At 49.2% G+C, this 20971-nt stretch overlaps 2 protein-coding genes across 2 annotated transcripts in view; both read right to left on the reverse strand.

Annotated features, from left to right (window-relative positions):
* RFX4 (regulatory factor X4) overlaps positions 1 to 8122 on the reverse strand; it is a 98872-nt gene extending 90750 nt beyond the window's left edge. Inside the window, exon 1 of the mRNA XM_069807400.1 lies at positions 7685 to 8122. Within this exon, the coding sequence (XP_069663501.1) occupies positions 7685 to 7727 (43 nt within the window). The 5' untranslated portion in view covers positions 7728 to 8122. The remainder of the gene's footprint in view (positions 1 to 7684) is intronic.
* Positions 8123 to 18370: 10248 nt separating this feature from the next.
* The window catches only part of POLR3B (RNA polymerase III subunit B), a 79846-nt gene continuing 77245 nt past the window's right edge, over positions 18371 to 20971 (reverse strand). The window contains exon 28 of the mRNA XM_069807401.1: positions 18371 to 18927. Coding sequence (XP_069663502.1) covers positions 18798 to 18927 — 130 coding nt within the window. The 3' untranslated portion in view covers positions 18371 to 18797. The remainder of the gene's footprint in view (positions 18928 to 20971) is intronic.

Genomic DNA, 20971 nt, shown 5'->3' on the forward strand with positions numbered 1-20971 from the left:
ATCCTATAATATTAGCAAAACACACAGCCTTTCCTGCTTGTCCCCTGACACATGGGAGCTTTTGGTCTCTTGCAGCAGGTTGCACCTTTGTTGCAGGGTGCTGGAAAGTGTCACAGGTTGTAGCAAGGATGTTCTGTGAGGCCTCTCGAATTGGGTACGCACTGCTGCCGTCATGGAGGACCCGGCTGCGGGACACAGGTGGTTCCACCCAGCATTGGATGACCACTCATGAGATCCCACCTATGAATTGGGATCCCCCTCTACACTGCCCTTCCTCAGCTGCAGCTGAGGTAGTTTTAGCACTTCTGAAACAGTTTAGCAATTAACAGGATTCTAGGGAAAAAAAATATTACCCCTTCCATCATTGCATTTAGTGGTACCTGTATTTACCCCTACATTTGGCTTTTTTCACTACTTTTAAATTCCCCTTGCCACTGCATTTCTGCTATTTTATTGCTTTACAAGTTTAGCACAAGCTGGATCTGAATTTACAGACCTACACAAGAACAGAAAGCTCGTGCCTGTTTTGTGGCCTTAGGGGTCTCATTTGCAAACTTACATTTGCATGTAAGATGTTTTTCACACGAGTTCTACTTGACTCAACATGTGTGTAAGCCTTGCCCCAAGTAGCCAAACCAGTAAAAATGACCACATTGAGAAAAACAGGATAGTCTGATAGCATTATTCTAAGGAGTGAAAGTTTAAAAAGAGAAAAAAGAGAAGGTAAGCAGCAACAAGTAGTACTATTTCTAGTGACAGTATGCTTAAAAAAAAGGCAATAATTTCTAACACTCAAAACTTGTAGTTCTTACTTCCAGGCAAATCTCCTTGTTTCTAGGTACAATCTCAGCAAGCAAACCAAAACCCCTAGAGGAAAGGATTTTGTGTTCCTAAGTGTTTGAGTCTATGCCATGGGGTTCATGAGCACCCAAAGCTCCAGCAGGAAGTTTGTCAGAGCGATGACCACAGCATCAGACTACAGCAAGCCTAGAAAACCAAAGAAATCCCAGCATATATCCCCAGCCTGCTGCTCTGAAATTAATGCCTCTAATTCCCAGGGCTGTAAGTTTCAGGGAATTGCTCATTCAGAGAATGTTCCAGCTATCTAAAATTGTTTCCCTTTACCATAATATTTGGGATCCTGTGCAAAAATGCTCAGGATAAGCTGCTAATTAATTGCGAACCCAACATTCATAGCTGTGAATCAACTCCTTGGTTTCTGTAACAAAATCCATCTCAGAGAAATTAAGTTCACTTACCAATAAAAGAAAACAAAGTGCTTAACTGTAGCTGAAGTGAAGGAAACGAGACAGTGCTGAGCCCCACGTTTCAGTCTTGAGGCAATTTAAGCTGCAAATGAGCTTTTTCTTCCTTAACGGGGTGCAGTGAGAGCCAAGGCTCTATTTAACCCTCACCACTTTTCCTGATTTCAAGTTTATCAGGAAGGGAAGAACAGGCCAAAAGTATTTAACTCAGCACTTATTTATATACACAGAATGGAAGCCCAGCTCTCGCAGCAACCCAAAAAGCCTCTGCCACTGACTTTAAGCACCACTTATAACGCTCGGCTAATATTTTATAGCCAATAAACTGCTCTTGCTGCAAATCTCCTGGGAGAAAATAAATGGGAATGAAGACAGGCCGGGACTGCTAGTTATGCATGTAAAATAGCTGCAATTAAGTTATTACACATTCCCAACCATAGGGAGGGGTCATTACGAGCTAACCCTGGGCACCTGCCCTCCCCGAGGCACCACACGGACTTCAACAGGTGCTTCCCTTGTGGAGCCATCGCAGGATCGGGACCCGTCTCTAACGGCAAATTGTATTACAGTTTTAAATGCTCACAGAAACTCTCTGACACATATATACAATTCTACAGGACCTAAAAGATGTGTGTAAACCTGTTGTTAGTACAGATGTATTAAAAAAACCTACATGGGCCTCCACTGGCTTAATCATCACCACGTCGTCTTCCGTCCTGTACTTGTTATCTATAGGATCGCTCAGCCATCAAATATCCTTTATGCTATCCATCTTCCTAACTAGAATGTTAGCAATCAAATCCCCTTGGCCGCCGGGGCGCTGGGCTCCAGCAGGGTTGGATCGTACGGGGTATTAGTTTTCAGACACAATGAAACAAATAGAAAATCCAGCACAGTTGCAGGGAAACAGACAAGTGGGTGAACTCAGAAAATTCGCAAACCTCAGTGCTCACTGAATTGTGAGCTAATTATTTGGACTCAAATGTCACATCAAGTATCCCCAAAGGACTGACCTTATATTTGTATTAGTTACATGACAGCCCACTGCTGCTCTAAAGGCATTGTCACAAACCATCAAGCCCCAGCTGTATTTAAGGCCACCTCTTCAAAAGTCTTAATCTGAAGAGGTACTGATGTTTCATCACTGCGCAGATTTCAGTGATCCCACGATTTCGTCTTTATTTTGCTATGGTGAAATCCTATGTATAAAAATAGTATCCCAGGGGATGCACCTCCTTATGGCTGTCCTAACTTGCAAACCACTTGCAAATTAAGCTAGAGAAATGCAAAGGTGTTTACACTGGGAGATGCTGCAGATTTTACGGCTACGCTAACCTTCTTCCTTGCCTGCACACTCACTGCACCAGTGGCTGAAAACCAGCGTTATTTTCTAAAAGCAGACAAGCCAATGATCCTGACGGAAGCATGGTACTGTACCGCTGACTTTCTGTGTGACAGCTCAAACAGCATCACAAGTATCTTAGCGCAAAATGGTGTCTTCTAATTTCAAGAAGATCTTTTGCTCGGTAGACATTTACTACAGTAAAGGTGCAGCTGCAACAGACCGACTGAGGCTACAGGTTTCTTTACAGTCTCACAGACAAAAGTTTTATCTGTCTGAATCCAGAGACCCTTCTTTAATGAGGGTTTTACCCAGACAAAATCTTGAGGACTGTAAACTGTAAACTGTAACTTAAATAAATGAAATAGTTTCCTACAGTTGTCTGGCTATTCTTATGCAAAAGCTTGTTTTAGTTCTTTTTTCCTTCCATCCTTTTAAAAACCTTTTCTCTACTGCAGGTCGCAATTCCCCCTCCGTAAGTATTTTAGAATTAATTCATTAGCAGACAAATAAATTGTAAAATCATTCTTTTCTCTGAGTCAGACTTAGAAGATGAACTTCTTAGTTCAAGGTAATTTTGACCAATTTACAAACCTCTAAAAAATCCCTAAGGATTTTACAAAGTTCTTAAAAGCCCCTCGGGAATGAAGACCTAATCCGGTGCTGGGACTTGCGTTTAGATCCCAGTTCTGCTGCTGCTGAGGGCAGAGGGAGCTGCCAAGGATCAGGCCCTAGTGCGCAAACATTGTCTGCAGGAACTCCACAGCCAGCAGGAAAGAAAACATTTTTGTTGGGTTGGGGTTTTTTTGTTTTGTTTTGTTCCATTTCTTTCACGTGTGAAGTCTTTTAAGATACGAAATGGCATAAGACAAATAGTCAGGTACAATTATACAAAGGACCAGTGGTATTTCTTCTGCATGTCCATATCATATCAAATTTAGGATTCAGTAGAATCCTTGGATCGTCTTAACTGCTCAGCAGGTAAGAGCCTTTATAAATACAAATCCTGGAAGAATAAAGAATTTTTTTATTTACTGGAACGAAAATAAATCACAATTTTGCTTGAGTATGAGAAGTACTCCAGGAAAGTAAGAAAAAAAGTCAATAGCAAGTTCCTCTATCTATTAGTAAACTGTGTTGCAAGAAGCAAAGCAAACAGTTTTTGGCAGCAAAATCAACCACTCAAAAAATCAAAAATTAGGATCGCATGCTTCAGCATTATATGTACGTTCTGAAACGTCACAACTGCTTTCCCAACTAGCATTCAAGTAGTTATGATCAATATTGGCAATTTCATTAACTGAACTGGGATGCGAAAGCCATTAATTCTCTTCAATGAGCACTTATATGCTAGATCCTTTATAAATGGCAAGCTCATAGTAAAGGTCACCCACCACTGCCGCAAGACCCGTGTATTTATAAGAATATAGACCGAAATCCGGCCACCACCACGACCTGTTTGGCTCAGGCGCTGGAACCCGCTTTTCGTGGTTCCCACAAACAGCTTTAAGGGCCTAATCCCAACGTCTTTGACAGCACTGAAAGGCTTTCTGCTGGTTTTAATGGGGTTTGTGTCCGCTCCTAAGTCTCAGCTTCACGTCCCAAGGATCTCATCCACCCACCCAGCGCTTTGAAACCGGTGGAGTTTTTGCCCGGCTCCCGACACTGAAATAACGAGGGATATTTATTGAGTCACGCAGAAAAGTTTCCTTCGCCTCCTGCTCCCTGACGGGGTGCAGCTCTCCCGGGGGTGCCGCGGGGAAGGGGAGGGTGGCAGCCCCCCCCCGGGACATCCCTGTCCCCACGCGTCCCCTCACTCAGCTCCGTGGGCCGGGCAGCAGGGACGGGGGGGGGGAGGAGGGGGGGGTGTCCTGCGTGGGGAGAGCTCCGTCGGGGCCGCGGGGGTTTGGAGAAGAGGGAGGCCGGGCACCGGGTCGAGGGCTCTCCGCCCCCGGGCGTGCACCCCCCCCGCCGCCGGCAGCGCCTCGCACCCACCGGGCCGGTGTCACTAGGGGGGGCTGCGGCTGTGGAAACCTGTTATTAATACCCGGGATCGGATCTCCCGCGAAGTCTTCCTCCCGCCCCCCCCAGCGTCCCAGCCGCCCTCCGGGGCTCCCCGGGTGCCGGGGCCGAGCACCCACCCCGCTGCCGCCCTCCCTCGGGCCCCGGTGGGCTCTGCCGACGGAGGAGATGGGGGGGGCCGGTGCAGGGGTCCCTGGCCCCCCGGTAGGCAGGCTGCGGGGACGGCGGGGGTATGGGCCGAAAGCCAGCCCCCCCCCCCCCCCCCCCCCCCAGCGAAGGGGCGGGCGGGCGAGCGAACCCCGACGGGGGCTACAAACTTCTCCCGGCGGCTCGCCGGCTCCCAGCCGGGGGAGTTACGGGCTTTAGACGCTGCTGCTGGGGCCGGCCGGCCGGGAGCCTTACGGAGTTAACGGCGGTGGCCGAAGGGTGCGAGGAAAGATGCCGCAAACAGCCCGAGAAGGGCTGCCCCCCCCCCCCCCCAGCTCCCCGCCAGCGCTGCCGGGGCGGCCGCGCCGTGGCCGGGCCCCGCCGTCGGGGCCGAGCGCCCCGGAGCTCAGTGTTGGACCGGGAGCGGCTGGGCTGGGGGTTTCTCGGGTCCCCAGACGGCCAGAAATGGGTTTAGGCTTGGTGACAGGCCCCCCCGAGGGTCACTGCCCAGGTTAGGGGAGCGTGAGCTGGACTCGATGGAAGCACTTGCTGGGGGAAGGGGAAGGAACCAAACCGTTCCCCTGCCTTAAAATTAGAGCCGTGGGTGATTGATTTTTTTTTTTTTTAATCCCGCTGGTTTAGGGAAAAACTGTTAAGGATAAATTAAAACATGACCGATTTTTTTCAATGAAGCCATATTTCTCCACAATGCAAAAGGATCTTTACATAACAACTGAAACTCAGGAGAAAAGCTAATTGGATTAAGTCCTCTGAAAGGGAGGTTAAGGTGTCTGAATGAGACAACTGCAAAGCTCCACTTTTCTTGCCATCTGTTTAGCAAGCCTAAAGTGTTTTCTGATTAATATTATCTTAATCAATCATGCTGCCATTTATTATAACCATACTGAATTTAAGGAACGAATAGTACGGGGGCTCAGCCCGAGGATGGACAATTTTGAATGCAGGGATAGAAAACGCGGAGCTTTTTTTTTTTTGGCTTGCTTTTTTTCTTTCCCTAAAGACCCGTTACTCGCGACAACGAGAAGTTGCCAGCGGTGCCCGTAACTCCGTCTCGGCGGGGCCGCCGGTCCGAAGTGCAACTTTCTTTTACACCCTAGTCACTCCTGCACACGCCCGGACCCGAACACAACGATTCCTTCCCCGCCGAGCACTTTCTCCCCGGAACGACCCCCCAGACCCCCCGCCCCGGGTTTTGTCCCGGGGACTCGCCGGTAAAAGTTGCCCAAACCCGGCTGGTGTCGCCGGTAGCCGGCGAGGGGCCGAGCCCGCCCGGGACCGCGGCGGGCACAGCCGAGAAGAGCCCCGGGGCAGCCTACCCTCCCCTTCTCTCTTTTTTTTTTTAATTATTTTTTCTCTTTTCAAATCAATATTTAAGTTTTACAAAACGCCCTTCGGGTCGCGCTGGGGGTGAGAAAACCCTCGGGCGGCCTCGGGGCGTCGGGGAGCGCAGCGGCTCCGAGGTCGGGGTTGCCCTGCCCCGCCGCCCCTTGAACCGTCCCCACCGGCACCAGTTCACACCGGCACCAGTTCACACCGGCACGGCGCCGGGCGACCCCCCTGGAGCCGGGACGGAGCAGCGGACGCCCCGGGGAAGCGCCGGGACGCGGCCGGGACCCGATCGCGCTGCGGGCTCCGTCGGGGCTGGGGCAGCCCGGCTCCCGGCTCCCGGCTCCCGGCTCCCGGCTCCCGGCTCCCGGCTCCCCGGCCGGGCACAGCGGCCGCGGGAGGGGACGGGGCAGGTCAGGAGCCGTCACCGGGCTGAGACCCGTCCGGGGAAACGCCTGGTCGGGGGAGGGCGGGAGGGGAGGAAGGAGGGATGTTTTCCGGTGCTCCTAAAATAAATGAAAAGCGTCGAGGTGATTGTGGCGGCTGCCTGCCCTCCGCTGCCTGCGCTCACGACCGAGTGCGGCCGCTGCGGCCGGTGGAAACCGGGTTTCGGGGGCGGGGGGGGGGGAGCGGGCACGGCCGGCGGCGGGGAGCGGGAGAGAAGGGGCCGCGGTTTCGGGAGCCGGCCGGCTGACAGCCGCCCTGGGAAGACCTAGGCCTGGGCCCTATCCCCCCCTGCCCCCGGGAGAACCGGCGTCCTGCCGCCCCGCATCCCGGACCGGGCGGCAAGAGGCGGCCGTCGGGGCGAGGACTGCGGCCCTCGGGGCGAACGGCCCCTCCGCTCCCCCCGTCCCCTTCGCCTCCCGCCGGGGCTTCTCCCCGTTTGCGGCGTTGGCTGGTGGGACTGCGGTCGCCTTTTTTTCCCGTCCGGTTACCGGACCGGACAAGTCATCGTTTGGGGGTTGCGGGGGGGGAGAGCGGGACCCAGGTCTTCCCCAAACTCCCTCCCCTCCAAAGCAGCCCGGCCCCGGCTCTGCCTGCGGGACAAGACGACCTCGGTGCTGGGCTCGCCCCTAACCCACCACCCATCTTCCCTAATAAACCTCGTTTTCTCGCCCCTCTGAAAGACTCGCCTCAAACCTAAGCGAGCGCCTAAAACTAGAAGCGGAGAGGAAATCAGTTCGCCGGCCGGCAGCCTATGGAGGAGAAAAAGGGAAAAAAAAAAAAAAAAAAAGGAGGTGGGGGGGAACCCACCCTCTGCTCCATCGTATCTGCAAAGTGCAACCGCAGGGCTCCAGCCCAGGAGCGAGAGCTCCCCCTCCGCGGCCCCCGCACCCCCCGCACCCCGCTCCCCCGCACACGCCCGGGCTCATTTGCCTGCGAGGCCGGTAAAGCGGGCGGGCGGCCTCCCCCCAACCCCAGCCCACCCCCCCCATCAACCTCGCCCCCCCCCCCGCCATCCCCCGGCTGCCGCCGGCCGCCACGGTCAAGTTGAAAAGTCCTGCCTGGTGTGCGGGGGGGGGGGGGGGGGGACACAAACACGCGGGGACACAGGACTTACCTGTGGAGTCCATATCGGGTTCCTCCAGCAACCCGCAATGCATGCTCTTCCCATGGACGGGACGGGAGCCCCAAGGTCCCGGGGTGTGGAGAGCCCCTGTCTCAGAGATGCTCGGGGGAGAGGGAGCAGGGTGGCGGCGAGGGGGTGGGGAGGAAGGGTAGAGGCAGATAGTTGGGGGGTTGGGGGGGGGGGAGTGGGTAGAGCGGGAGAGAGGGACACTCCGTAATCCAGCAGGGCAAAGCCAGACCCGTCAAAATGTTTGCGGATGTTTCATGGGAAAAAGCATCATTTTATAGAAGCCCTGATGGGAGAAATGTCATTGATAGGCCAGCCAGCCTGATGAATGGCTGCTACTCAGATGGGGATGTGGCAAGGCTCAATGTGAAGCCCATTGTGATGCTGTTTTGAATAAGAAAAGCTTTCCTCCAAAAAGGGGGGCCTTAGATCTACGCAATCCCAACACTTCGACTTCCCTCTTCTATTAGAGCATTAGAAACGTTTTTCTTATTTAAAGTTCCAGCGGCCTTTCCACTCCTCCCTTCCCTCCCCCAGCCCCCACCCAAGGTCCTTGGCTCATTACAGCCCGAGATCAAAATTGGCTTAGATCTTCAAACGGGCACTAGGTTTGGGGTTGTGCTCTTTGGGGCTGCCGGGTGTGCGTGCACCGCCGCCGAGCTCCCCTCCTCCTCCTCCTCCTCCTCCTCCTCCTCCTCCTCCTTCTCCTCTTCTCCTCCTGGTGGGCTCTGGTTTGGGATCCTTCGCGGGCACATGGCGTTGGAAGCTGCACAGCTTCCCAAATATCTTGTAAGCTTAGTCTATTGGGGAAAAAAAAAAAACAACAAACCAACAAACCAACAAACCAGGGCGATGTGTGTGGGTAGGGAAGGGCCGGGGGGGGGGGGGCGTGTGAGAAGGAGAGAGAAGTTGCCAGTGTCTCGGCGAGCGGTGCTGGCGTTGCAGAACGGCGGGCAGGGACTCCCGTGGGTCTCCCCGCGGCCCCGGGGAGCGAGGGCAAGGCGGGGTGGGGGCCGCCCCGCCACCGGCCTGTCTCCCACGGGGAGAGCGGCTGGCCCGGAGAGCTTGCCGCCGTGGGACTTGGGGGGGGTGGAAGCAGGGGGGTGGGAGATCCCGATTGCCAAGAGAAGAACCAAACGGGTGCGTTTTCAAAGTCGTGTTCCCTTCCAGCTTTAGCCCGAGGATGCGAGGATCCCTTTTCGGGTTAGCACGTTGCGGGGGGAGAGGGGGGCAGGACGGAGGCTGGAAAAAGTTGCTTATTCTGCATGCGGTTGTATGTGCTGGAAGTGGAAGTAAAAGTGCAAAGCTAGGGCTCTGATAAAAGTGGCTGGTTTAGGGAAGGAAAAGCTGTGATTAGAATATGAATAGAGCTCCAGGAGAGGAAGAGAAAGGGGGATTATAGCTGAATTACTTTGACCATGGACAGAGCCAACGTTTTCCACTCTTCTCCCCCTCTCCCCTCCCTACACCCAGACTACCCCCCTTCCCTCTCCCCTTCGGAAAAAAAAAAAAAAAACCAACAAAACCCAAACCAAAAACCAACCCCCAAAAAACAACAAACCACCAACCCCACACAGCAAAACAAGCGGCGAGGTTGCTAAAGAGCAAACCCAGCGTTTCGCAGTGCCTTCGCATCCCCAGGCGGGCCGGCCGCGGCAGAGCCGGCCGCGCTCACCGGGACGGGGCCGGGCGGGCGGTGCAAACCCCCCCCCCGCTCCGCCATCCCCGGCCGAGTTTTGGCGCGGGGAGCCCAGTGTGCCTGAAGAAAAGGCCGGTAAAAATAATACCGGGGTGAGACGGTGCAAAAAAAAACCAAAAAAAACCAAAAAACCGAGTCCGCGGCCGGCGGCGACTGAAAAGGACTGGAGGTCGCGGCAGGGAAGCCGGCCGGCCCGCTCTGCACCGCCGCGGGGACGTGCCCGGTGAGGCGGGAGCAAGGCCCGGGGAGGCTGACACATCCCGCCCCTCCAAAAAAAAACAACCCCAAACCCGACTCCAACCCAAAGCAAGGGCTATGCTTTTTTCCCGACGGCCGTGGCTTTCCCACCGGGGAAATCCCATCCCTCCCTTCCCTCCACCGCCCGAGTGCTGCCGGGCTGGCTCAGCTCCAGCCGCCGTCGGACCGGGGGCCCGTCGGGGCGGGCACGGCCGGGCCCTATGGCCGCCGCCGCCGCGTCCCTTCGACGGCGCGACCCGCCGCTCCCGCTCGGCCTCCGCCCCGCACTTCTCCGCCTCCTCGGGCCTCCCCCGGCCCCCTGCCCCGCGGCGGGACCGCCTGCCGCCGCCGCTGATCCCCCCCTCCCCGCTCCCGCCGCCTCCTCAGGGACCGGCAGTGCCGCCCTGTCAGTGAGGGGGACACGCTCGGTCCCGCCGCCAAACGCCCCTGGGGGTGGGAGTGTGAGGAAATTTTTGATTGCCGCCGCCAAACCGGGGGCATTTCCCCCCTTCTAAGGGTTGGGGGTTTTTATTTTTTTCCTTCCTTTCCTCTTAAGGTTTTACCGTGGAGTGGCGCGAGCCCTGAGGGGAGCCCGTGGGGTGCGGGGCCCTTGGGGCCTTGCCCGCCCTTTTTGGGGTAGGCACCCGCGAAAACATGAGGGACGCTTTTGGCCTTGAGCCGGGCTCTTCTCTGAGGGATTTTGAAACCAGCGTTAACTTTACAAAAAAAATAAAAACAGGAAAATGCTGACCGTGCTGCGGGGAGCCGTCTGTAAGCAGGGAGGTTACCTGGTGCCCGAATGGCTTCCAGCCGCGGCCCTGGGCCTGAGGCACCCAGCCCTGGCGGACACTGGCCAAAGCCGGGCTGCGGGCAGGAGGGCGGCGGCAGGCAGGGGCCTGACTCTGGAAGCGTCGGAGACCGACAGGGGCAGCTGCCGGGCCTCCGTCGCAGGCACTCCGCGCTCCTGGAAGTTCGGTCTGCACCAGGTTAAAGCTTCGGAGAGCTGCTTCCGTGTGGTTGGTGTCCCAGAGATAAGCAAAATAAAAATACAGGATGTGTGAACGTAGGGATATGTTCTTTCTAGGGGGGTGGAGAAGGACGGGGTTTAGCGCAGCCTGGACGTCTAGAGGCTTGGGCTTTTCTTTGACATGACGCAAAGATGTATGTTCTCTATAGGTGGTGGTGCATGGGCAGGATCATCGGCAGCACTTCTGTTAGACCAGAGGTACTTGTTGCGATCTGCTTACTCCCTGCCCCTCCAGATGAGTTCCTCTGCCCACATTCTTGTGGAATACATCAGTGCTGTCGTCTTCCCGCTTCCCTAATCCCCCCTCAGTGTGTCAGATCACCCTGGTGGACTTCCATAGCTCAGCCATCCTTACTCGTTTGGGTTTTGCTTACCTTTTTAAAAAGCATCTCATGCTCCTGGATATCCCACGTGACAGTTGATAAAGTACTTTATTCTTCTGGAAGTGTGGAGCACCTCCTCCTGTACTGCAGGTTGGCCGTTTACAGATGGAAGCACTGCGAGTCACTCACCTTTTTTTTTTTTTTTCACATGTAGACTGCAGGGTTTGATTTGATAGCAGAGTAAAGGGCAGGTCTCAGCAAGGATGCAATAAGTATACAATTGGGAATTTTCACTCCAGGTTCCTGCCTACGCAGAACATCTACAAGCCATAAAATAAACAGTATAACCCTACACTGCATCACATGATGTATTTTTAGTGGAGAGGGACTCTTGCTATTGTGAAAGGAAGAACACCTTTTTTCAAGAAAGAATACAAACTTGTGCTGGTGCATGGAGAGAAGAGCAGGGTCATCAAGGGAACAGAAGACACATTCCAGACTGCATCTAAGCTGCCGAACAACTGAATGTGAAGCTGTCGTATCCTTTTAGGTGACTGATAATGAGATTCTTCTGACGGTTTAGCAAAGCAGAGGCAGAGTGGAAGCATGACAGTTAATATCAACTTACCACCCAGATAATTTGAGTTCTTTCAAAAACACGTTTCTATGACCATCTTCCACTCTGCAGTCGATTGTGCCCATAGGCTGTGAACACACAAACTTTCCTTGCCATAAAAAGCACCTTATGCTCGTACTAGACTCTAACATAAATATTTTGGGGGTAAACATCAAGAAGAGCTTTTTCAACAACAGAAAACTGTTGGCACAGGAACAAGAAAGTATAAACTGTTACCTATTAATTTCACTAGACTATCCGAGGCAGCTTTAGTCTGAAGTTCTAGGGAAGTTTTCCTGTAGACTGTCAGGGACAAGAACCTCCATTAGTTTTAGGAACGAGTGTGAATGGCTCGTGAAAGAGGTCAAGTACAACGGTTGTCTGCAATACCAGGGACCTGACTGAGTTCAGCGACTCGGGATCCTTTTGGATCTGATGTATCTCTGCACAGACTGTAAGATTGCTGGCAGCAGCCAAACACTCAGTGAGTGTATTTTAGCAGTGAGTATTTTAGCGGTGGCTGCAGTTTCTGAGTGGTTCCATATTTTCTTACTTGCCTGAGCCAGCAGCCTCCTCCTCTCCGAATGAACCCACACTTCTGTCCACCCTCCTTCCCAGCTCTGTTTCTGCCATCTTCATCTACTGGGCAAATCCCGCGGAAGAAACAGAAGGATCTTGTTTCTGTATTGGCTTCCCTTTCCCACTTACTCATCTTTATTATCAGAACAGGAAATGTTAACTTTATTTTACATATATGAACACCCCTGAGGAAGCTATACGTATAGGTGAAGGACAGGATATGGAGTAAGCTGACAGATGACTTCTGGAATCAACTCTGTGTATGTGCTTGGGGAGTGTGATGCTGACAGATGCAGGAACTGGAAGAGGAACATCAAAAGGCTGCCTAGGTAAACACATGCACCGATTCCTTCAAAAGGCTTTAATTGACACAAGCACTGAGAGAAAGTGGCTAGGGCAGGCACACAGGCAGGTATCTGGGAGAAAACGAGCAGAAGAGCCAAGGCATGCAAATGATGGATTGCACATGCACTGGGCAGGGGGTACCTTCTTTTTAGTTTGAAAGAAAAGTAACATGAATTGCAGCTGGCTTGCTGTAGCTGTAGACATGTCTGAAGCCAAGTTTTGTTGAAGATGAGCATAGGTCAGCCTTAAACGATCTTCTCTTATTAATGCTTGTGAAAGGAATTTTGCTCGGCTCCAGTCCTCAGGTTCATGGAGAACTGCAGTGCCAGTGTTGCCAAAAGGAATCAGTGAAAAAGTCTTGTTCACCCTGGTCAGCTTCAGTCTGCACGGAGGAAGGGAATTCACTCTTCTGGGTAGTACCAGTGTCCACAGCAGTCTAGAAGAAGCCCTGCCCTCAGGGCTCCTGCCCAGAACACTTGGCCTGGGAGACTCTTGCTGACTTAAGTATAAGAAAGGGGCAAGCAGTCATTGATTTCTGAGCTTACACCACATTTAGCTGGCTTTTGTTGTGTGTGGCTGGTACTAGTTACCAGAGGATTTGCACTGTGTGTTGGAAGAAGAGCCAGCCCTAAAAGCTATTATAGACAACAGACACAGAAAAGATCCATTCCAGACTGCATCTAAGCTGCTGAACAACTGGATGTGAAGCTGTCATATCCTTTTAGGTGAGCGACTGATAATGAGTTTCTTTTGATCCGCCTGGAGCACGGAGAATTACCTTCAGTGCCTGCCTCTGACTGGCAGGGTGAGGCCTGAATGCAGAGTTTAAGTTTCCAATTCACTAGGAGTTGAAGAGAAAACCATTTCCATTATTAGAATGCAATTTTAGCAAGAAATTAGAACTTTACTGTTTAGCACACTGATTTCTTTTCTTAGTTTTTGCATTATTTTTCTGTTTATAATGTTTTGTTGTTAAGTCTGAGCAGACAATAACTACCATGTACCGTCTGGAATGGTAAAACATATGCATAGGTCAAGTAGCTCCCCAAAACTCATGCTAATGAAAGACAAAGGCTCCGCTGCAGTTCGCAGCAGGGAATTGCTTTTGATTTGGAACGAACACACTGTTGATATACTGACTGGGAGGAGGGGACAAAGACATCCACAATGAAGCTATCAAAAAAAATCCCATGGTCATTGGAACCACCTCAGAAGTACCTGCCTCAGGAAATACACAAATAAAGGGGTAACTATAATTAGGAGAATTATACAGTTGTTTGGTGGTTTTTTTTTTCCCCAGCAGCAAGATGCAAAGAGCAATGGGCTGCTTACAAGCTTGGAAGGATTTTTTGGAAGATGGGACAAAGCCCCAAGTCCATTCGCAGGGTAGCTAACAGAAATCTTTGCTGTTGACTTCGAGACAGGAATAAGACCATATAAACTGCTTTTTAAAAATTCCAACTGCAAAAGATGTCTGTATTGGCTCTGACCTGGGTTTGGAGAGTTTAACTGAGAGTTCTGGTGTTCTAGGACATACGTTCATACATATGGAAGGCAGAGAGGGTGCATTTTCCTCTTGGGTCCACACAGTGAGTTCTTAAATGACTGCTGAGAGGCAAAACTGATCCACTGGCCAATTCCTGCAGTCTTTCCTACCTGGAAGAAGAGTCTGACTGGGGCCACATACACAGGGCACAGTAAGGTTGACAGAGTAGCCAGTCCTTACTCCTGCGCCTCTCTACCCGTTCCCAAAGAACTCCCCCACTGAAACTGGTGGGTCCAGGCTGAGATGGAAACATTTGATGAGAAGGATGGATCAAAGTCAGAACTTGGGTTCAAACATGCTCAAGTTTCTAGCAGCATTTAGGTCTAAAACACGGATCCATTTTCTGGGCTTCTGAGCCTTAGACACAGAAACTGGAATCCAGATCTTCACCCATGCCTTGCGCACGTTAAGCCTCCCAGCACTGGTCCAGATAATAGCAAAGAGTCACCATCTGGCTGGATTTTACGGTTTGATGAAGTGCTCAGTTTTAAGGCAAGCACGTGTCTGGCACCTGGGGAGTGCGGAGTCCTGATCCCAGTTCTGGCACAGTCTTTCTGTGGCCCTGGGCAAGTCACGTCCTCTTCGGAGGAGGGAATTCATCAAGTGCCCCATGGCCCCGTGGAATCGGCAACGGGCTGTAAAACAATCCTCAGCTCCAAGTGGAGGAGAGGCCGGCTGGAGGGGCCTCTCGGCAGCACTGAGCCAGCTCTGTGCCACGGCCCAGAGATGCTTGTGCTGGGACACGGCTGAGGAGGGCTTGCGCTCCCCACACTGCTCCTGCGGGAGGGCTGCAAGCCATGCAGGTCGATTCAGGGCTTGTGCTCCCTTGCGCTGGGGCCATCTTAGCCCTCAAGAGCCTCAAGACAGAGGAAGCACAGACAAGTTTTCAGCCCCTCTGGTTTGGTTTTACAGCTGCGCGACACCAGCTATTCTTACCATCAGGCTTTACAGGTGTGTTCTGAGCAGGGCTTGCAAACCCATTTTCAGATGCACAGCACTATTCATTAGTTTGCCGTTTGTTATCATTAACCGGTGAAATATCCTTCAGTCTTTTTAGGCTTTTAATTATGATGTACTCCCATTTTGCTATAAACCACAGGTATTTTTTCTATTTACCATCAGAAAACTTGAGAAAAGACACACAGTAATTTTTCATTGTCAGGGGTCTGTTTTTCATCGGTTTTCCTCCCTGTTTAAGCAACAAGAAGGGAGCCCAAAGAATTGAAAGCTCTCTTTGCTGCACATTGAAGCTTCTTTGTAAGCGAAACTTTGAACGAGATATGGACATTACAAACAAACCCAATATGCTTAGTGGGAGCCCTTTACTTTCCACATCTTAAAATTATTAAATCTCAGTAAGCCTATATTTCATATTATAGCCTCTTTGAATGCCAAAATTGGCCAGTCTGGTTTCATTTTTCCTTACAGTTTGTTTTTCTAGTTTCTATGCTTGGAAACATTTACCTTAAGAAAAAAAAAAAAGGTAAAAAAGTCATAAGGGTTATGTGAATGATTTGAAGTGAAGCTGTTTTTCTGAACAAGTGACCTACCTTGCCCACAGTTCCAGAACTGGCTAAAAGACATGTGCTTTGCTCTGCCCCATAGCATCCTGCAGCCCATCCACAGCTTGATTCTGTTTCTCACAACAGAACAGTAGAGCTGGACAGGTATCGTGTTTGAAAGGGTAGCTTTTAATTAATGTCTTTGTTTTGCAGTGAAATAATAGACTTGATTACTGAATTCTAGGCCTGTAAATGCTTCTACCTTTTAACAGCATTTAATCCTTTATCTGCAAAGTAAATGGCAACTTAAACATACTATATGGAGTTAGATATCTCTTCCAACAGCAGCATATACCTCTAGCTTATCTCGGAAAGTGGACTGTATTTGGCATTTCACCTCAGACTAATGCTAGTGACCTTCATGCTGAATAGCAGTTCTAGAAAGCCCCCCCGGACACTAAATACAGGAGATAAAGGAGTTACAATGGAATGAAAACTTTATGGCAGTTTTCTAGCCACAGCTCCTTGTACCAAAGCCTTAAGATTCTCTCAAGTGCTGTTCAGAATATTGTATCTCTTTCAGCAATTAGAGTCATGGCAGGGTTGATCTGGGCAAGTCTAGTTACAGCAGTACAGCCACGTTAGCTGACAGAAGACCTCTTTGTGAAGGCATTCACTGGATAAAAAAGGGGGGAGGGGAGGTTGGCTAGGAAGACAACTCAAAGGGCTGCAAAGATGAGGCTCACCAGAGGAAAGTAGTATGGCAGCTCTGGGGTTCTGAGAAAGTATTTTACTTCATCAGTCCTTGCGTCATAATTTTTCCTGGCTGCAGTAGGATTCCTTCCTTCAATTGCCACTTTGACCAACCATATTCCAGGAATCCGTTTCTCCTGCCAGTTTTGTAATGCATATTCCATTGCCAAAAGATTACTTGCAGGTGTCTATCACAATGGAACTTAGGTAGCCTCTTAAAGAGAGGCAAAAAGTAAAAATCAGCGTTTCAACTCAAACCTGCACTCAAATAAGACTCCAGCATATGCACAGGCTTAGGTTAGACAGCAATGATGTGTAAATGGAACTGATGTAGGCGTCACCAGAACAGCTGATAGTGGGTGACCCTCACTGCCAGACATGTCTAGTTTCTGTGTTCTACTGGATCCATCACTGCCAAGGCTGCCCCTTTCTTCCTACATTTCAGCTATCGCAGAGGGTTTCCTTCATCCTCACAAAACCTTTCAACCCCACACTTTTATCAGCTTGAGGTAAACTAGCAGCAAGGTTACCTCTCAGGGTTGCACGTAGACCTGTTCTCTCAATAGGGTTACTCACGAGCACACGCCTTTGCTCCGCCTCCATCTCTGCTATGTCTGCCTAAATTTCCTCAGGTGTAATTGTACACATTGCTTAGTCTTTAATGTGCTGGAGCTCTGACCACCTAACCTAGGAGACCACTTAAGAGAGGACTAGCTAGCAAAAACACCCCATCCTCAGCGTAGTTTCCTTGATTGAGGTCAAGACTTTTCCCCACCAGTAGACCGTAGCCTTTGAGGCTCACTCCCTCTGCTGGTGCACCTGAGCCTCAGTCTGGCAATCTCAGGGAGCAAAGCAAAGGTTGTTAATTTGGTTGGGGCTTTGGGTTAACCTCTTCCTCCAGTTTGAAGGAGCACTTCACTGTCTTATAACTCTTTGTAAATAACCCTGAGCTGTTCAGATCCTGGTAGAGGTGCTTCAAGAGCTTTTCCAATCCAAATGTGCTGCACTGACATCTGTGTTGTCATTAGTCCAACTGCAAAAAAAAAGTAAAATCTATCCCTTCAGACTTGATTTGTAAGCCCAGACACAAAACTACTAGTTTAAGCATTTTGGCAGAAGCTTGAAAAGCAACCCTACTAGACTGATACTCATCTGTGCTTCTGATGCAGCTAAGAGACAAGCAGCAGCATGACTGCAAGAACAGTGTCAGGATTGGCATGCGCAATTCAGCCATACGAGGAGCCAGAGAGCACCTCAGGACTTCCAGATCATTGCATCCTCACGGATCCAGATTGCTGCCTTTCTCTGAAGCACCTGAACACGCACATACTTCATTTCGACTTCAGCAGGACTACTCCTTTGCTTAAAAAGTTAACCGTATGCTTTGCTGAGTAAGGGCTCAAGTGAGTTTAGGGTACTAAGTGACTCTCAGTTCATCCACTGCTTTAGATCTAGGCCTTGGATCTCATGAAAAAATTCAGCTCTTCCTTTTCTAAATCCTTTTGAGTCATTCAAACCTGCTTCACTGTCAGTGGAGGATTTGTTGTTCTTCATAGTTCTTTTTTTGTTTTGTTTTGTTCTTAAAAAAAGTTTTAGCTATGCCCATATTTGAAGAAAGTTCTAAAGTCCTAGGACAGCATACATCAGTACCTAGTGTTTGCAGCCTGTCTTTTCAGGGCTTTGGGCCAGTGTATTATTAAATTTGCTGTACTCAGTAGGAATTGAATGGCTATCTGTAAGCTGTATCATGCACTATGCATATGCAGTCACCTCCCTTGAACTTCACGGAAACTGCCTGTTTAGCTGAAAGCAGATTGACTGTATAATCACACCATTGCTCGCCCACAAATGCACCTGCGTATTGAAATCCCACTCAAAACATCTGAGTTCAAGTTCTTAAGAAAGTAGTTCAATTTCTCCAAGTCTGACACTACTTAACAAAATTTTAATGCTTTAACAAAATGCTTTAGGAATAGGAAAATGGTTTTGACATTATAAGAAGGCTTTACCATCCTTACACAACCATCAACACATATTCAGGCAGTATTTTTTAAAACATTTATTAGTCTTTCATATTACACTGGTCTGGAAAACGTTTTTAACCTCTATGAATAAGATGTGCATTTAGCTTGGCTCAAGCCCTAGTCTAGGAAAGCACTTTTCAAAACCAAGCACGGGGTTGTTTGAAGTGATGCAAGTAGTTTGCTGGATCATGGCCTTAATCCACAATTCCCACTTGTCCTGTTCACTCAGACTAATCAAGGCTTTAGGAACTTCTCCTAGTGTATTCTACTAACAGAGTCTCCCCTCTCAACTTAAAAACAGGTAGGATATGTAAGAAAGACTTCTTACACTGTTTTGCACCACCCTTCTACCCACTCAGGTTTTAGAGTTATACCTGTTCACCAAAAAAGTCTTCCAGTTATATATGCTGGATTTCAATTTCTGTCAAGTACTTTCTTCCATCTTTTTCATTCATTGTACTTAGCTAGTTTTAACCTAGGTATGATGTTCATTGACTGCAGTTCTTGGAATAAGAGTTTACAGGCATAAGGTATGCGCAGAGAAGACACATGACATGATGATTTGCAGTAGTGGCACCTAGGGAAACAAACAAAAAGAAAGTCAGAGTTGGTGCATAAATGAAGCTCTGCAGAAAAAAACCAGTTGCCACTATCCACTGGTTTCTTTGTCCACTTGCATTTAAACACTGGGCTCAGTCCTAGAAAGAGCCAAGTGCTTGAGACACATTTTAGCACTTAAGTAAGTCATAACTTTAAGCCCTTGAATAATCTGACTGAAGTCAATAGGACCTTAATGTTAAACCTGCACTTTTCTTGGAGGAGAATCACAGTGCTCAGTAGTTAACAGGACTGACTTCTATTTTTTCACCACTGACATAACTGCCAACACAAATTCAGCATTGCATAATGAGAAAAAGGAGGTGAACAAAGCTAAATATTTCTGAAAACATCGTTAATGGTCCAGTTTCTGTCTTACATATGTCACTCAAAAGAGGCAGGAAGAAAGAAGGTTCACACTTAGGTTTTTTTCCTTATATGCAGTTTCACCCTTTAACGTCTCAAATCAGTTTGTATTTCAGAAAAGAGGCATCTCTTGTCTTACATCTCTCTGTGTGAATACCCAGAGCTTTAGTCAAGATGGGAAACCAGTAAAACTGCTTTAACACATATTCTTTGCATTCTTTACTCAAATAATGATCTTAAAATTCTGGGGGAAAGGGATTTTTTTGTCATATAGATATAACCTTGTCCATATAAGGCATATATAGCCTGGTCACTCAGCCATCTTCCCAGTATTGGGACTCAAATTCAGTGGTGGTAGCAACTGTTTAAATTATTTAACTTCATACTCTGTGCACACACAAAGGAAATTAAAAATCTTTCTTACAAATATAATTTTCCAACCTCCCTATTTCCTCATTCTCCTGTATATTCCATCTTCTGGTTTTGTAAAGTTCAGAAAGCCAGGCCTTTAGGAACACAGAGTGACTCAGCACTTCCTAACAGTATAACAAAGCTCTTTTTCTGCTTCTGTACTTCAAATTTATATTTCTGGCATAAAGTCGTAACAGTCTGAAGATCCAGTAAAGGAAGAATTAGCAAAATTCCTACATGCCTCTGTGGTACGGAATGAGGCTGAGAGTCAACATTTACAGTAAAGCCAATGCTTAGTCACTTGTTTCTGTTACCAGTGAACTTGACCTAGAGCACGTGGAAGTCAATGGGGACAGGTCCAATAGAGTTGGTTAGTGTTAATAAGGTTCTTCGTTCTGAGAGTTGGCGTTAGTCTTCCAGTTACTTCTTCAGAGTCTACTACTTCTCTTTTACAGACATACTTAAAGAGCACGTTGAAGAGCTGGTTATTTTCCAAGAAAACTGTGGTTGCCTTGACCTCCACATGCTCCATACTTGCAGCATTTATTTTTTTTTTAAAAACCAAGAAAGCTTTCAACCAATGGTACAGAAGCCTTAATTACATTTCTACAGTTCATGATGAGGAACGAAGCTTCACTTATTCCCAGCAATTGCTTTGGCTTTGCCTAAATCTGACTATAGGCAGTAAGAAGGTAATAGACTGAACTAGATGTTTCCCTGAAACAGGCTTCTCCTGTAGACTCTGTCACACAGGGGAAAAGTTACAGCTAGCATGCCTTTAAAACAGAATAGACCTCAACTGCAGGTTTATAACTACTCCCCTAGTCCAAATTTATAGGGGTAGGTATATTTTTATGGTGAAAGGAAGTGACCTAAACAGAAGCCATTTTCCAGTGATAACATAGCAAGTAATTGTTCTCAACAGAAGAAGCCTTGCAAGGCCTGGAAGCCTAATGAGGCACAACTTTTCTGCTATGACCAAAAGCCTGGCATTTGATTACAGCTACTAGGGACTGAGGAGCAGCGACTACTCACTACACCACTACACCCAGGTTCAAAGCTACACCATTCTGGGCCTGCTTTGTACTTGGATGGGGATGACCCAGAAAGGTTGAGGTGCAGTAAGCACAAAGCTCTGTCAAACAGAGATCACAGAAACTGAAGTATGTGAAAGACCATTTGGTACTAGAATTGGTAGTAAACTGGACAGGAAAAGGCAACGGTGCCAAGGCTGAATCTGGGTCAGA

This window comes from Haliaeetus albicilla, chromosome 19, assembly GCF_947461875.1.
Source record: "Haliaeetus albicilla chromosome 19, bHalAlb1.1, whole genome shotgun sequence".
NCBI classification, from domain to species: Eukaryota; Metazoa; Chordata; class Aves; order Accipitriformes; family Accipitridae; genus Haliaeetus; species Haliaeetus albicilla.